Consider the following 17,908-nt stretch of genomic DNA (forward strand, 5'->3'; position numbering starts at 1 on the left):
CCTTCCCTTCCCTTCCCTTCCCTTCCCTTCCCTTCCCTTTCTTTCCCCTCTCTACCCCTCTCATCCCATCCCCTCCCCTCCCCTCTCCTTCCCCTTCCCTACCTTCTCTGTCTCTCCCCCTCTCCCTTCTTTCCTTTCTTCCTTCGACATGGGAATCCTTACATGGCTGTCAGTGATGCCCACTGGCACCTGGCAATCATACTGTGATCTTGCTTAGGAAAGACTGTTCTGAGCAGTCTTTGTACACAGTCTGCCCCATTGTACACAACTCTGAGAAAACCCTGGGCCTTCCTGGACTGGCTTGACTCAGGAGCATAGAGAGGTTATCTCATCTCAGCTTCCCAGCTTCCTGCTCTCCTAAGGTCTGCTGACCTCTGTGTGGCTTCTGGGCCACCGCACAGATGAGAATCAGGGCATTCTCGCTGTGAGGTCAGCACAGCAGGGTGTCCACTACTGTGAGGGCCAGAGCATGTCACGTATGACACGCTAGGACTTCTGAGCAGCACTGGGCTCCTGACTGCTCAGGTCAGCCTAGGAAAAGGCTGACTAGAACCTTATTTTCCCCCATGAGGAGGTGGAGGCTCCAGATGGCTTGGTACACTCTCCACGAGGTTCATCATGGACGACAGAGTCACATCACTGTTCATTATTAAAGGAAGTCAGGACAGGAACTCACACAGGGCAGGACCCGGGAGGCAGGAGCTGATGCTGAGGCCGAGGAGAGGTGCTGCTTACTGGCTTGCTCCCCAGTGGCTTGCTCAGCCTGCTTTCTCATAGTACCCAGGACCACCAACCCAGGGATGGCACCCACCCACAATGGGACAGACCCTCCCCCACTGATCACTAGTTGAGAAAATGCCTTACAGCTGGATCTCATGGAGGCATTTCCTCAAGGGAGGCTCCTTCCTCTCTGATGATTCTAGCTTGTGTCAAGTTGACACAAAAGCAGCCAATACATAATAGAACTACATTTTCTGCTTCCTTTTCCTCCTCCATCCACACCTTCCCATGAACCTTCCTTGCTGTCTTTCAAGTTTATGACCTGTTTTGCTTTCATTGTTGTATGTATGTATGCATGCATGCATGTAGATAGATATGTTCCTAAGTACCTAAGTATAGCCTCCTCACTCTGTGTATGTTACTTGTGTGTATCTGCCTTTAGGGTTAAGCTTGCATAATATTTTCTGTTCTCCTCCCAGGGAAGGCGATTTCTCTTGCTCTCAGCATCCCTTAGTTGGCTGTAGTTCTTTGTAATAGTAGGCATTTAGTTTTAAGACAGGGCCTTTCTCTGTAGCTCAGGTCAGTCTGAGACTCATTATGTAGCCTGACCGGGAACTCGTAGCAATCCTCCTGACTCAGCTCAGTTCACAGCCTTGTGCTGCCATGTTCACCATTTTGTTTGCTTTTTAGAGACAGGGTTTCTGTCTGTAAGGAGTCAAATAGCTCTGGCTGTTCTGGAACTCACTCTGTAGACCAGGGTGTCCTTGAACTCACAGAGATTCACCCCACTTCTGCCTTTGGAGTGCAGGGATTAAAAGTGTGGGCCACCACAAACCTGGCTCAGTCCAACTTATTTTTAAAAACAGACTTCCAGAGCTTAAACTCAGCACTGTACAAGCACTTCACAGACATTAGTCTATCCAACCTCTCTGTTAGGCCCATTCTGTAGATCTGGAAGCTTCCACTGAGAAGACTACACAGGCAAGGGGAGGGGCAGGTGAGCACCTGGCCTCAATGCTGAATTTCATCACAGCTGAGCATAGTGGTCTCGCACAAACAGGCTTTTGTAATCCACTGGCCAGGTGGCTCAGTAAGATGGTAAAGGTGCTTGTAGTGCCAGCCAGGAAACCCCAGTTCAAACCCAGGAACCCCAGGAAAGGCAGAAGGGGGAGGTGATTTTACAAAATGGTCTCTTGACCTCCACATGCATGCTATGACACACACGACCACAATTTTTTTTAAAAAAAAAACGCAGTGGCCAATCCACAGGAGTCTTTATACATGGGAGAGGCCATTCTGCATGGTTATTGCAAGGGTCACCCAGATCAGGCAGGGACAATTGTAGAAGGGAGCACACTTGGTTCAAGTAGCCTGCACGTATCTCAGGATGGGTCATAAGGGGTGACCTGGTGGCGCAGATGAAGGGTATCCCAGGACCCACGGAAAGGGCAGAACCTTTACCAAAGTTGGGTATATGTTGCTGCAGTTTATCAGTGGGACAGGCATGTCAGTTAATCAATAATGAGGCACAGAAGGGATTCGGAGGCTCTGGGTCTGACTTTATCCTAGGTGAACAAAGGACGTTCCTGAGTCTCATCTCACCCGTATGGGGAAGGGGCTTCCTTATTTTTTGGAGGGGGCTTCTGGGTTATCATAGTTGGCTTTTTCACACTGACAAAAGAAACTTGGGGAAGAAAGGATTTACTTTCCAGGTTTACACTTCCAGATCACAGTTCCTTATCAAGGGACGTCAGGGAAGGACTCAACACAGGAACCTGGAGTACGAACTGAAGTCAAGGCTATGGAGGAGTGTTGCTTATTGGCTGGCTTGCTCCATATATCTTGCCCAGCCTGCTTTTCTATCCAACCCAGGACCCTCTGTGCAGAGGTGACAGTACCCACAGTGGTCTGGGCCCTTCCACATGAATCACCCACTAATGGAAAAAATGCCCCTCAGACATGCCCATGGTCTAGTCTGATGGAGGAAACATCCCTGTTGAGACTTACTCTTCCTAGCGTCCACAGACCAGGCAGGGACTGTGCCATTAGCCTGTCTCCCCAACCATTTTATATTGACTTCTAATTTTTCAATATCTTATTTTTGAGACCGTGAGTTACCCAGGCAGGCCTTGAATTTGCAATCCTCCTGTCTCAGTCTTCCAAGAAACTATAGTCACAGCACTGGGGCACCACGCCCAGCTGGAAGGAGGACCACAGTTGTGAGTCACTTCCCAGAGCAGGAGAGGGGGGGGCAGGAGGATTTCATCCTCCTGTCTTCACAGTTTATAACTCACTCCTGCTCAAGGCTGGGCTCTCCCTGGGACCTTTCCTGGTCTAGGTAGGTCCCAAGCTTATGAGGACGGCTTTAAGGTCATTCTCTGCTCTGAGAACTGTGGTCAAGGTCAACACCTTGAACTCCTTTACCTGGCATGCATGTATGTATACATATGTATGGATGTATGTGTGTGTATATATACACATACATCCATACATACATGTATCACACATGCATAGGTGTATATACATACACATACACATACATAATGGCTTTCCTTGCCACATTCATTTTTTTGCCTGTTACCCCTGAATCACCATCCTCCAACCCCCTTTCCATGTATGCTCACTAAATTTTCTACCAACATCTCTTCTTTCTTTACATAGAGTTAGTTGTTTGTCTTAACATCCCCAGCTATTTCTTAACAGCCTATCTATATTTCTCAGGCTCCCTCTCTTCAGGGAGCAGAGATCATCATAAACATCATGTGACGTTATCCTCATGAAGCAATCTTGCCTATTGCATTGGTTTGAACTCACCCTGTTGTCTCAACTCTTGCAGGTGCTGATTCCGGTTTCGGTCACGGTTTGGCCAAGCACCTGGACAAGCTGGGTTTCACAGTGTTTGCTGGAGTGCTGGATAAAGAGGGCCCGGGAGCAGAGGAATTGAGAAAACACTGCTCTGAGCGCCTTTCAGTGCTCCAGATGGATGTCACCAAGCCAGAGCAGATAAAAGATGCTCACAGCAAAGTCACAGAGAAGATACAAGACAAAGGTACCAACTTCCTTGTTTCCTCCTCGCCCCACTCACCAAACCCAACATCCCAACATGAGATGAAAGTTAAGATGGTGCCATCAAGGGGTTAAACAAGTGTGAGTCCTTTCTGAACTTCCAAGTCCATGACCAGGGGGTGGCCATGTCTGGGTGCCTCCAGCCCAAAGTTTTATTATTGCAGTTTACTTAAGGACAGTTTCTGAGGCACGAGCATCATGTGTGTGTGTGTGTGTGTGTGTGTGTGTGTGTGTGTGCATGTACATACAGGTCAGAGGTCAAAGTCAGGTGTCTACTATCACACTCTGCCTTGTGTTTTTGACACAGAAGAGCATGTTGTTTCGACCAGTCTGGTTGGCTAGCAATCCCCTGGGATCCCTCTCTTTCTCCGCTAACCCCTTAGTGCTGTCATTACAGCACGGCTTTTGTGGGCATTGGAGAGTCAAACGCAGGTCCTTAAATGTATGCACTAAGCAGCTTAACCAACACCCTATCTCTCCAGCCCCATCAGCAGCTTTTAGTTTTTAAAGCTCCCTAGGTGACATTAATGTTTGGTCAGGGTTGAAAAACTAATTCACACTAATTCCTTCCAAAGTTATGCAGCCCACCTGGCAACATTCTTCCTTAGATCAGGACCTAAACACACAGAATTGTCTTCCAAACATTTCCACTCATATCCCAGAGGTTCGACCTCATCGAGTTCAGAGCTGACCTTGTTATCTTCCCCGCCAATGCCAGCCTTGTTTTGTAGCTTAGGGATTATTATAGAAAGGAAATAAAAGAGTCTGGAACAATGCAAGAGGTGCTCAGGAAAGGCCACTCTTTCCCCCAACTCAGCATTTAGAACAGTGAGTTACTCATAAATGCAGTGGTTCTCAATGGTTCCAATGTGACCGTTTAATACAGCTCTTCCCATTGTAGTAAAGCCCCACCACCGCCACCAGAAGATTATTTTCGTTGTGACTTCGTAGCTGTAATTTCACCACTGTTATGTGTCTTAATGTCAATATCCGATAAGTGATCCCTGTGAAACAGTCACGACCCACGTGTGCAGAACCGCTGCATAGACGAGATAAGGAGACGCAGAAGAGTGTCAGTTATGTGGGAATTGTTTCTCAACCAGTGTAGCATGGTGTTGTCATCGTTTTCTTTATATAAAAGGATTGTGTGTGTGTGTGTGTGTGTGTGTGAGAGAGAGAGAGAGAGAGAGAGAGAAAGAGACAGACAGACAGACACACAGAGAGAGACATAGAGACACAGAGAGAGGAGAGAACCACAGAGGTCAGAAGAAGGCATCAGATCTCTTGGAGCTGGAGTTACAGGCAGTCATGAACCTCCCGGCCTGGGTGCTTGAAGCCAAATTCTAATCCTCTGACAAGAGTATGAGTTATTCTAGAACGTTTTCCCAGCCTGATCTCTGACCATACAATAGGCCTCACATGTCACTCATAAGTCTGACTTAATGATGCCTTATAGAAGGAGACATTGGATGCAGAATCCTTTTGTGATACCCAACAGGGCAGCACTGGCCATCTGTAGAGATGGAGCGATGAGTTCTAGACACGGAAATGTTGTAGTGGTACCCAGGCACGAACGGACATGGGAGCTCAGTTTTCATGTTATGAGTTCCTGTCACTTTTCAGTTAGCATCCTGAGAGGCAGCTGTCACCTAGACCAGGACAAGCAGCCTGCCTGCCTGCACACTCCAGGTTTCTCCAACTTCTGTCTTCAAGAGACACAGAGCCACAGGATCACCACAAAAACCCATCTAGAATCTGCAGATAAACCGGCAGGTCTCCTGGAGGACTGGTGACCATGTTGTATTGCTGCACAGCATATTGTTGATTTCCTGCTAACCTATTGATCATTGCTAACTGATGTTAATTAGTACCAAGCTAAGATCCACTGGTGTGATGCGCTTATTGGCCAGTTTAGAATTCTCTGGTAGGTTAAAGGTATCCGGACATGGTTAGATATTAGCAGTAAGTTCTGTTGATGGCACAATAGTCCCCAGTCACCTATTATATATTTTAATGAAGATCCAGAAGATAGGACCTCCAAACACAAAGAGACAATGGAGGCTGTCATCATGATGTGCCACCTACTCTGGTTGGCTCATTGACCCATGAATGAAGAATGACCTTTGAACATGAAAATTACCTGCCATTCAAACGTCAGGGTTCATAATTAGAAGCTCACATGAATGTGACCTCTCCTTTTTGCTTTCACACAGCCTTTACCTCTATACTCACTTGTGGCATGATGGCAGAGGCGAAGCCCAAGGGCTCACAAGAGGTTTGGCCTTTACACTCTGAACTTTGTCATTGTGGCAAATGCCAGAGAGGAACAGTTTAAGGGAAGATTTACTGGGTTCATGGCTTCATTGCTGCTGGGCCCTGATGAGGCTGGGCATCCTGGCAGGGAACATGAAGCAGGTCAAAGCTGCTCACTTTATGGTGGACAGGAATAGGAGGGAGAAGGACAGAAAGGGGGGGGGGGAGGTGATCACTTCTAACAAGGCCACGCCTTCCATAGTGCCTATGGTGGATAGGAATGGGGGGGGGGAGGAAGGAGAGAGGGAGAGGGGGAGGAAGGAGAGAGGGAGAGGGGGAGGAAGGAGAGAGGGAGAGGGAGAGGGAGAGAGAGAGAGAGAGAGGGAGAGAGAGAGAGAATCACTTCTAACAAGGCTGTACCTTCTACAGTGCCTACTCTGTCCCCAGTAGTCTGTATAGTTATTAACCCATTGGTTAGTCAGACCCTCCTCATGATCCAATTGTTTCTGTAAAGACCCACCTCTATGCACTGGGGAACTAAATGAGTCCTTGGAGAGACAGTTCATATCCAGACCACAAGAACTCTCGACAGAGAAAAGTCGGACGATACCTGTTCCAGAACATTCTCTCAGGCTTCATGTTGACTGACCCACATCAGGCAGAATGGTGCTGTACTCATCCCTGTCTTAAGAGCTGCTGCTTTTTCTGTGTGATCAGGCCTCATCCCGGCTAAGTGCTCACAGCCTTTGGTGCCTGCCTGTGATGGCAAACTCTGGCTCTCAAGAAACGTAATTTTATTACCCAGTTTGGTTTTGGCTTAGAACCATCTTTCAATGACATGGCAAAAGAGATGCCAGGGTTTTGAGGCTTCTGTCATATCTTTGGGGCAGTATTTAGATTCCTTAGGATGGAACATCTGGTCTTGATGGACAACCCTTCCTCTTGGCCCTCCCTTTGGTCCTCATGTGCAGCCTGGCTGCAACTACCTTGTCTCTGCCATCAGACAGGCACTGTGGGGATGTGATCCACTCCCTTTCAGACTACAGCACTGACTTTGAATAAACTTAACACAGTAGATGCAGAGGCTAACAAACTTACTAGTGGGAGGTTTCTGCAGGCCTGAGTCAGGCTACAGAAAGTGCATTGAAATGACTCCTAATGACATTCTGCTGTCCTCATAGATCAGTGCCTTGCTCAGCCATCATTCGAGAAGCTTCCCCCTGTAGCAGAAGGGGACAAATACAGGGACCTACAGCCAGACATTATGCAGAGAGTAAGATATCTTTGCATATGCAGTCCTAAACAAGAGTCTCCTGGAGGACTGGTTGTATTCCTGCACAGCATATTGTTGATTTCCTGCTAACCTATTGATCATTGCTAACTGATGTTAGTTAGTACCAAGCTAAGATCCACTGATGTGATGCGCTTATTGGCCAGTTTAGAGTTCTCTGGTAGGTTAAAGGTATCAGGACATGGTTAGATATTAGCAGTAAGTTCTGTTGTTGGCACAATAGTCCCCAGTCACCTATTACATATTTTATGAAGATCCAGAAGATGGGACCTCCAAACACAAAGAGACAATGGAGGCTGTCATCATGATGTGCCTGCCACCTACTCTGGTTGGCTCATTGACCCATGAATGAAGAATGACCTTTGAACATGAAAATTACCTGCCATTCAAACTCGAGGGTCACCAAATTCCATCCTTAGGGCACAGGGAACCCTGGAAGAGAAAGCAGAGTGTAAGAGTCAGAGGGGATAGAGGACACCAAGAAAACAAGGCTCTCTAAATCAGCATGAGCATGGTCATATGAACCCACAGACTGAGGCAGCATGCACAGGGGCTGCACGGGTCTGCACCAGGTCCTTTCTGTATATATGATGGCTCAGCGGGTAAGAGCACTGACTGCTCTTCCGAAGGTCTTGAATTCAAATCCTATCAACCATATGTTGGCTCACAACCACCCGTAATGAGATTTGACGCCGTCTTCTTGTGTGTCTGAAGACAGCAACAGTGGACTTACTTATATGATGGCTTCCGGTTTAGCATTTTATGGGATTCCTAAGTGTGTGAATGAGTGGGTCTCCGTTTCTTGTGCCTTCTCTTGGGCTCTTTTCCTTCTGTCTTTTTTTTTTTTTTTTGCCGATTCAAATATGTTAGTTTTTATTTTCTCTTATTACTTTATTTTGTTTTGTTTTATTTTATTATTATCCCTTAGAGTGTGTTTTCGAATGAGAGACAGAAAAGGAACGGATTTGCATGGATATAAGGGGAAGAGGGAAGGAACTGGGAAGAGGGGAGGGAAAACTGTAATGAGGATACACATTATGTGAAAAAAAACCCATTTCCAATAAAGAATGAAAAAGAAATCGGGGAAGACAGGGAAAGTGAATGCTTCAGGCCACAGCAAGGAAGTGCACATCTGAGTTCTTATAAAAGTTCAAAGAGGTGTTGGGAGACAGGATCTCACTATGTACCCTAGGCTGGCCTCAAAATTCACAATCCTGCTGCCTCCAGAGTGCTGGGGTCACACAGTCAAGAGCTACCAAAGCCAGCTAAAGTATGATTCCCCTGCTTTGCACATCTTTAAATGTGGAAACTGACCTTGCAGCCCAGCACCAAGAGGTTTGCTATTGAAACTGCAAGATCCCTTAAAAATCAAAGTCTGGGTCCGGAGAGATGCCCAGTGGTTGAGAGCACTTGCTGCTCTTTCTGAAGACCTGGAAATATCCAGGTTTCCAGCACCACATCGTGGCTCAAAGCCAGTTGTAACTCCAGTTCCAGGGAGCCTGACACCCCTTTCACAGTGCACGAAGCCTCCCTCCCTCCCTCCCTCCCTCCCTCCCTTCTCCCCCGCCCCTCACCTCTGTCCACCTCTGCCTCTCAGTATCTCTTTCTTTCTCAAACACATAAATAAATTCTCTCTCTCTATCTCTTCCTCTCTCATTCTCTCTGTCTTTCTCTCTTATTTTTTAGTTTCATTTTGTAATTGTGGGGTCTTAAGTATCCCAGACTAGCCTCAAACTTTCTGTATAGACAAGGATGGGATTGAATTTCTGATCCTCCTGCCTCCACCTCTCAAGTACTAGGATTAGAGATCTGCACCTCCCTATCTGGTTATGAAGTGCTGAGGATTGAGCCCAGGGCTCTGCGTATGCTCACTGAGCACTCAACCCACCCAGCCACATCCCTAGCCTCCAAGTGTACATTTCTAACAAGCTCTGAGATGCCAATGCTGCTGAGGGTGAGGGGTGAACCACACTTGGAGATCTACTGCCCACGCCATGCTGGAATTCCATGAACCTAGAGGGTCTGTTGAAATCTCAACACCCCCAGGTCCTGTCACCCCTGCTCCTCTTAGGTTCCACTTGTTCTCCAGAACCCCATTCTTCAAATCCTTCTGGGATTCTTACTGGGGTGTCGGGTCTGGCCTGGGTGTTTCTGGGCTCTTGTCCTCTTAGCCAAAGAATTGAAAATAAAAGCTCAACCGAATTTTCAGATCGTCAAACTAATTTTATTGGGAACGGAGTGGCGGCTCAGGTTTCAGAAGGATACACCGTCAAGACTGACACATGAGCGGAAATATTCACAGGCCCTGGGCTATGGCTTGACATCTCTTTTTAAGAGGCCTAAGCGAAAGGAAGGGTTGGTTACTAAGTAACACGGTGTGGGTGCTTCTCTATTTTGATTGGCTGGCTAAGTTACAGTTACGTAACCACTTCAGTACTGTACATGTTCCTTCCCATAATGCATCTGACATTTAACCAAAACCACACCCAATTGTGATGAGGCATGAAGTGATAAATAGGGGATTCTTCCTAAAAGGTCACTGCATCCACACCCAATACCAGTTTGGGCTGAATCAGCCCTTCCATTCTTCCGTTCTTTGTACCTGGATGTGTTGAGAATATGCATGAATAGAAACTGTGTGAATATGATCATTGCCAGGGGTGGGAGTTTATACTGATGTTGGGCAATGAGACTACATGTAGAACTGTGCAGGTGGAGGGTTTCTGACGTTGCTAGGTGTATTGTTTGGAGATGTGTGGGGGGGTGTGGGGGTGTCTGTGTGTAATATGTGCAGATAAAGAAACTAGGCTTCCAAGCTCATTGTTACAAGAGGGGAGGTGTAAATAACACAGAGCGAATGGAATTTTCATGCTAAACTATCTCCTGTCTTGCCTGCCTTAGAACTACTGTACTCGTTCATTCCCACCCTTTCCTTAAGGGACAGTTCCCAAGTGTACTCTCGACAGGGTTTAAACATGGCTCGTCTTTGGGTCCTTCTCTTCCCCAGCCACAGGTTGATCAAATAGGCTGGAAGAACAGTCTGAGCCAGAAAATGCTAATGTACCCAGAGGGCTAGACAGTACTGCTGGGGGTAGGGGATGGTACAGAACTCCAGCATTACATCTCTTGGAACTTGGAAAGGCAGATGCTCAAATCCCGCTTCATGACCACTCAGAATTCCCAGTGGTGGGGCCAGGTATACGTCTGAACCGGCTGTGCTGTGATTGTGTTGTTCATCAGGGTGATACACTGTCCTAGCCAGGAAGCAGGGCTCATGGTGCTAGGACATCACAGTCACCCTGCTGTTGAGACTTTGCTTCTTGTTGCTAGGCTTTTAGAGATGAGGAAAGGATGCAGGCATGTCATCCTGAAGTGTTAATGATGTCTTCCTATACTCCTTGGAGGAGGTACTAGGCAGTGGCTCTCAATCTTCCTAATGCTGAGACATTTTAATACTGTTCCTTGTGTTGTGGTGACTCCCTAACCATATAATTATTTCAGTGCTACTTCATAACTGTAATTTGGCTACTGTTATGAATAATAAAGCAAAAAATATGATATGCATGATATCTGATGCATGACCCCCGTGGGAGTTAAGACCCACACGTTGAGAACTACTGGTTTAAAACCTGGCACACTGTGGCACTATGACTCTCATCCTGCAGTCCCACTGGTTGCCATAAATAGTGACTATCCAGTTTCCTTCCTATAGGAAGGGGGCTACCAGGCAAGAGAAGAACTGGACTGCCAGGTCATCTCAGTGAATAATGGTAGCTGCAGGAACGGCTGATGATCTGAGTGCAGTTAATCCACAAAGTGGAAGGGCAGGATCAACTCCTATAAGATGTCCTCTGACCTGGACATACCTACCATGACATGCCTGCTCTTCTCTCCCACACAGAATAAACAAACTTTAAAGGTACAGGATCTCCAAAATCATTGTTTAATATGATATGCGTTTGTTCTCTTCACGTTGTCCCACCATGGGGGTGGTTTGCGTACATAGGAAGAGACCAAGTTTGGAAAGTTTGTATTGTGCCTGAAATCTACTTTTAAAGAGGTTTGGCGGCTCCAGAACTCGATGTGTGAAGCTAGCCACATGTTCCAGCTCCCATCCTCACAGATATGTCTTTTTTTTTTTTTTTGTCTGTCCCCAGGACTGTGGGCCGTGGTTAACAATGCCGGGGTCTTCCACTTACCCATCGACGGGGAACTCATACCCATGAGCATCTACAGAAAATGCATGGCTGTGAACTTCTTCGGAACTGTCGAGGTCACCAAGGTGTTTCTGCCTCTACTTAGAAAGTCCAAGGGGAGGCTGGTGAACGTCAGCAGCATGGGAGGCAAGTCAAACTGTTGGCACGCAGCCACTGGGCACCTGTCACAAGACTTGTACTGCATTCTTTGCGGGCTACCCAAGAGAGCAAGACGCACAAAAGCAGGGCTGGGTTGCAGTGAGTCAGCCTATGTATTCAGGGTCAGCTGACCTTCCTCTCCTTTCAAATTCTCTCATGCGAAAGCGCTTCTCCACTTTCTGTTAATTACCATGTTCATCACTGGAGAGTTTCCAGCACGTAGGACAGCTAGGACTGGAGAGTTTCCAGCACGTAGGACAGCTAGGTTCACGGTCCAGGTTACTGGGTGCTGTGGGAAGCCTGTCTTTGGCCCTCTCTGAGCATAGCACACTGCTATTTCCTGTAAGCTGAAAGAGTGAACAATGTCACTCTGTGTGTGCCCTGGGTACCCTGAGTCCATCCGCTAGGGTTGAACCATGATGTTGTCCTTGCCTTTCTTGGTTGGGTCCAAGATGTGTCAACAACCCGGCCGTCTCGTTTTCCATAAGCAACAGCCTCTGACCAGGCCATCACGCCTTGCCTTCTCCCATAGACATTTTTTACCAGGAGTTCCCCAGGCCTACCTCAGCTTTGGGAGACTTTCTGGAGTTCTTTCTCAGGTTTCTGCATGGATAAGAAGGAAATCTAAAGGGGCTGGGCTCTGGACTCCCAGATCCCTCCTCCTGAGATTGGTGCTAAGTCAAGTTTGTAAAAAGAAAAGGTGCAGCCAGGTTTCTGATACTAGTGTGTGTGTGTGTGTGTGTGTGTGTGTGTGTATGTGTGCACGTGCACACACGTGCGAACTCATGTGTGTACAAATAATATAGAGGCTGGAGGTATTTTCCACCTTTTTTTGGGGGGGTGGGCAGCAGGATTTGTCATTGAACCTGGAGCTCACTGACTTAGCTAGACTGGCCAGCTAACAAACTCTAAGGATCTCTTTTGCCTCTACCTTCCTAGCACTGAGGGATGTGCTATCATTCTCCTCCCCCCACACCCCCCCTTTTTTTAAGTTGAGGGGGCTGGGTTTGAACTTGGATCTTCATGCTTGCACAGTGAGCACTTTCGCGGCTAAGCCATTTGCCCAGCCCGACACAACAGGCAACACTTGACCTTTGTCTTCATTCTGAACAACTTGGCCTTAATACCTGCAGACACTTTGGAAACCTCATCCCTCCCAGTTCCAGAGCGCTCTCTGCGTTCCTGGTGTGGCTGATCGTAGCCCTCTCCTTGGCACACCGACGGGCCTGCGTTTCTCTTTCCTATCTCCAGTCTTGCAGTCCCTTCATTCATAAGAGTTTAAGTGCTCTCTAACACCTTGCATGTGCTGTACACCCAGTACCAGGCAGGAAGTAGCATCCATAAACAGGTGAACAAATACAGTCGTGCCTTGTGGTGCCTGCCCGCATCCTTCTACCAGAGAGGCTGAGGAAGGAGCATAATGAGCTCATCTGGAACTTAATTGCCTCTACAGTCAGCTTGGGTACCATAATGGTTCAAGATCAAAACAAGGGCCTGGGGAGGTGGGCTTAGTCTGTCAAATGCTTGTCATACGGTCATGAAGACGTAAGGTCAATCCTCAGAATCTACATGAAAGAGCCAGGTGTGGTGGCATTGCCCTTATAACCCCAGTACTGGGGAGGAGGCAGATGGAGCCCCAGGGCTTGTTGGACAGCTAGCACACTCTACTTGATGAGTTCCAGGCCAGGGAGAAATCCTGTCTCTTGCACACACACACACACACACACACGCACACACACACACGCACGCAGACAGACATGTTATTCACCTGAGGAATGACACTTGAGGCTATCCTCTGCTCTCCATATATGTGTGCACCCGGGAGTACCTGCAGACACAGGAAAGTGTGCACATATGTGCACATACACACAAAGCAAAAGAAGAAAAGACATGCCAGCTTGTGAATGAGTGAAAATGGAGCCCGGATGGGGAAGCTTAAAAGCTTGTAACAGGGACGGAGGAGATGGCTCAGTGGTTACAGACCTTTCCTGCTCTTGAAGAGGACTAGAGTTTGGTTCCCAGCGCCCATGTAGGACAGCTCACACTCAGCTGTAACTCTAGCTCCAGGGGGACCTGACACTCCCTTCTGGTCTTCACAAGTTCCAGATTCAGGGTCACCTGTCCATACACATGTACATAATTTAAAATCTTTTAAAAGAAAGAAATCACACCCCTGCAGGCTGCTTTCCTGTGTGCCTTGGGCTTGGCTTTGATACCCTGATGGCCAGAAGTTCTTACTGTCTTCATAAATTTCCAGAGTATTAAGATGAACCACATTATCTCCCTCCTATTCTAGACCTCCAGCAGCATGGAGTTGCACCTCACTTTACCATTACATTTTCTTAGCATCAGTACCAGGTCATTGTGTTTGGAATCAGATGGACTCGGGGCCTCCCAAGCTTGCCTTCCTAATATCTGTCTGTTCTGTTTCATCTTAATAGTCTCTGTAAATGCTCCAAGGCATGGAAATCTATGGGATCAGCCTATGGGGTTTTCCTGAAAAGGGCACAAAATTTCATCCATAATGTATTGATAAGGAACAAAAGAAATTCCGCAGAAGCCACAAAGAGGAATGAATGTCTGGAACCATCACGGAGAATTTTGTAATATAATAAAGACTATTTTGAGGGGAAAAACAAAAGAGCCTAGGGCAAGGGAAATAACCTATTCTATACAGTCTTCATTCGGATCCTCAGTAGCCAGCCGTAGCAGCATGTACCCAGAATCCTAGCACTGGAGAGATAGAGGCAGGCTCATACCTGAAGCTCATTGGCTAGCCATCCTAGATGAACGAGCAAGCTCCAGATTCAAGGAGACCATGTCTAAAAAAATAAGGTGGAAAGAAAACCGAGAAAGACACTTAGTGCTGAGCTCTGGCTTCCATAGGTACACACGCTTGTGTGTGTGTGTAGGGGGGAGGCTGGGGAGGTTGTACAGTGGTTAGAGCACTTACCACTCTTATATAAGACCTGAATTTGACTTCCAGGATCCACAGGGCAGGTCGCCGCCCCCCTGAAACTCCAGCCCCAGGGGATTTGATACCCTCTTCTTACTTCTGCAGGCTCCTGCATGTATGAGGTGCATAGAAATTCACATGGGCATATACAAGTAAATGGAAGCTATTCTTTTTTTTTTTTTAAAGAAAAGAAAAGATAACTCATGGTTCTACATATCCATGGGAGTCAGTCCTCCTTATGACATCAATTTGGTGGAGTTCTTGGCAAAAGTGATAACAAAAGTTATCTTGGAAAAGTCCGTGACTACTGGTTTCTTGTTTTGAAGCAGTGATCATGGAGGGAGGAATAGGGAGCCAGGCACCAGCATCTTCTCTCCAAAAGGGATCCTAGCTATCTGGATCTATCAGACTGGAGTCCACCATCTCTGTTATCGTTGTGGATCTCTCTACAAGCCAGCAAGAGCTGAGCTGGAAGGCAGGAAGTCGATTCAAATCGTCTGTGGCTGCACAGCTAAGAGCACCAAGGAGACCAGAGCTGCTCTGAGGAGCAAAGGAAGACCTCTCCCACAGACATCGTCTAGGTTGGTGCTGGTTTGCTATAGCAGCAACGGATGCTCATACACCCTGCTTGATGTGGGCAGCAGATCCAATGCCTCTTAGGCCTGGCACTGCTTCTTTTCAGGAAAGATACATCTATACTTTCTACCAAAATGATGGACACAGTCCCCTGGAGTAGCCTATCTATCACCTCTCCCACATAAGTTTAGCTCACCAACTCTAATCCCAGCAAGGCAGTTGGATCGATATTTAACCAAGTATTTAAAGAATTGGGAAAGAACTGTAATTGTCCAGGGGGGAATCTAAAAGTGTTTCCTGGCTAGTTTTCTTTTTAGGAAATCAGAGTCAATATTTGTACACAGATACACAGTCTGTGACCGACAGCGATTGAGCACATCCTTTTCTGGAATGGACTTGGGCTTCAGGGGTCTTGAGTCAATCAGGCTCTGAACCTTGCTCTTTTGTTATCAGCTGGTGACAAAGGGGCAGGCTGCTCACTTATCTCAGCTTTTACTCTCAGCTGTCACAGGGAGATGATGGAGAACCTGGGAAGTCTCAAAGACACTTGGATGTGTAGGCAAGCTACTCCCTACCTCTGATCTCTTGACACTTGGAACAGGAGTCTATGCTCGCTTTGTGGGGAGTTTGGAAACATCCCTGTCCTTGAATCTCTACTAATAGCGATTCCCATCTCCTCTTGGTGACAAATCCGTGTGCTCTGCCACCCGTCCATATGGTGGCTACCTTGTTCAGGGGACATTTGCTCCCCCCCCCACCCCCCACATCCGTAGAATGGGGAGGATTCAAAAATACCCAGGCCTAGCAGCTCAGCAGAATCTCAGATCTTCAAATGACGAGGATACCATCAAATGCTGTTTGAAGTTTCTGCTGAGGTTCCGCAGAGGGATCAGCAAGCCTGACTCTCCGGAGCTCAGGGGAAGAGGTTGGAGTTCAGTGTGGGAAACTGGGCCACAGGAATGGACTCTGTTCCCAGAATCAGTTTCAGCCCCTCTTGGAAAAATGAGAAGCTACGTGAGAGATGATAGAGACCTCGTGGTGCTCTCCTGAGATTAGGTCTGGGTAGCTCTGGCTAGGAGTCATACCAGGGTGTGAATGAGCCATGGTGGTGACCTTAGAGCCTTTCTCCTGTAGTCTCTGGGAAAGGCTGCTGTGTTCTGCCCCCTGCTGTGTTAACAGGGAATGTATTTGAAACGCTTAATTCCCATAGAAACACACACACCTTAGCTTCAAGCTTAAAAGGGAGTGGGGGTGATTCCGGGGCTGGGGAGAGAGCTCAGTAGTTAGGAGCTCCTTTTGCTCTTGCAGAGGATCCAAGTTAGGTTCCCAGTACCCACACTGGGCAGGGGCATCTCACAACTGCCTGTGACCCTCGGTTCAGGGTGACTGTCTGGCCTTTAGGGGCTCATGCACCCATGTGCGTATGCCAATGCCAACACACAGACACACATACATAATTAAAGACACCAGAACAAATCAAGACTGGCCAGTAGGACCTTTAGGGCACATTACTAACTTACCAAGGGCATTGGGCAAGAGCAACTTCCAGCTTATTCGTAGGGAGGGGCAAATTCACATCCTCTTGATGAGCAGGGGACCCAAGACGGGAGACAAGGTCCTGAGTGGGTCACAGAGGCAGGGGTGGGGTGGGGCCGAGGAACTGGCTCAGTTGCAAGCACAAGTACCTTAGTGTGGATCCACATCAAAAACCAAGGTGACAGTGGGCAGTGACCCCAGTGCTGGGGTGTTATTGGAATTTATTGGTTGGCTAGCCTGTTGGCCAGTCGGTAATCTCAAGTTCAATGAGAAACCCTGTCTCTAAAATCAATGGGAGGAGTATCAGAGGAAGCCTCCAAGACACACGTGCACACATGTGCAAATGTACCTTCAGGCATATGTGCACAAACACACATATATACACCACACACGCTGAGAGAAAGAGGGAGCTACAGTGAGAGAGGTGGGGAGAGGGAAAAAGAGAGGGAGAGGGGGAGGGAGAGGTAGAGGGAGAGCCAGAACCGAGACTGAGAGGATTGTTGCGGGAACCATGCTCCTAGTGTGTACATAAATAAGTTTGCTATCATGACTTAGGAGAGGTGGGAAGAGTCTATGGTCCTGTATGTGGCTGATTTAAAAAAAAGTCATCCTGTTGACAGGATGTATTAGTCAATCAGAGCTATCATCATGAAATACCATAGGTCAAGTGGCTTAAATAAGAGAACTGTGAGAGTCCTCTTCTCAGCTTGAAGTTGGTTACTATCTCTATATGTTACCAGTAGGGATGGGGGTGGGGGTGGGGTACACCTGATATCAGGAGGTTAGGCTCCCTCCTTGTGATCTAATCGGAATTACTTCCTTTTCCCATCTCGGAACACAGCCACATTGGGGTTTTCCGCTTCAATGTAACATTTGGGGAAACACATTTAGATCATAACAAGGGATGTTTTGTTTAGCCAGCCAATAACAATTTTAGTGTCCCCGTAATGTAGGAAGGACAAGTTCTATAAATCTGGTGTGCAATGTTAATCATATCACCAACACTCTACCTTGTAAAAGTGGCTCTTAGAGCATTTAGCATTTGCCTGTCAATTTGACACAGCCTGGAGTTATCTGGGAGAGTCATTGTGTAGATCAGATTGGTCTGTGAGCATGTCTGTGTGTGTGTGTGTGTGTGTGTGTGTGTGTGTGTGT

General features: G+C 47.4%; 1 protein-coding gene across 1 annotated transcript in view; it reads left to right on the forward strand.

Moving 5' to 3' along the window:
* Hsd17b2 (hydroxysteroid 17-beta dehydrogenase 2) overlaps positions 1 to 17,908 on the forward strand; it is a 60,931-nt gene that overhangs the window by 33,330 nt on the left and 9,693 nt on the right. Inside the window, exons 2-3 of the mRNA XM_021169405.2 lie at positions 3,557 to 3,769; positions 11,488 to 11,673. Coding sequence (XP_021025064.1) covers positions 3,557 to 3,769; positions 11,488 to 11,673 — 399 coding nt within the window. The remainder of the gene's footprint in view (positions 1 to 3,556; positions 3,770 to 11,487; positions 11,674 to 17,908) is intronic.

The sequence above is a fragment of the Mus caroli genome, chromosome 8 (genome assembly GCF_900094665.2).
Source record: "Mus caroli chromosome 8, CAROLI_EIJ_v1.1, whole genome shotgun sequence".
Lineage (NCBI taxonomy): Eukaryota > Metazoa > Chordata > Mammalia > Rodentia > Muridae > Mus > Mus caroli.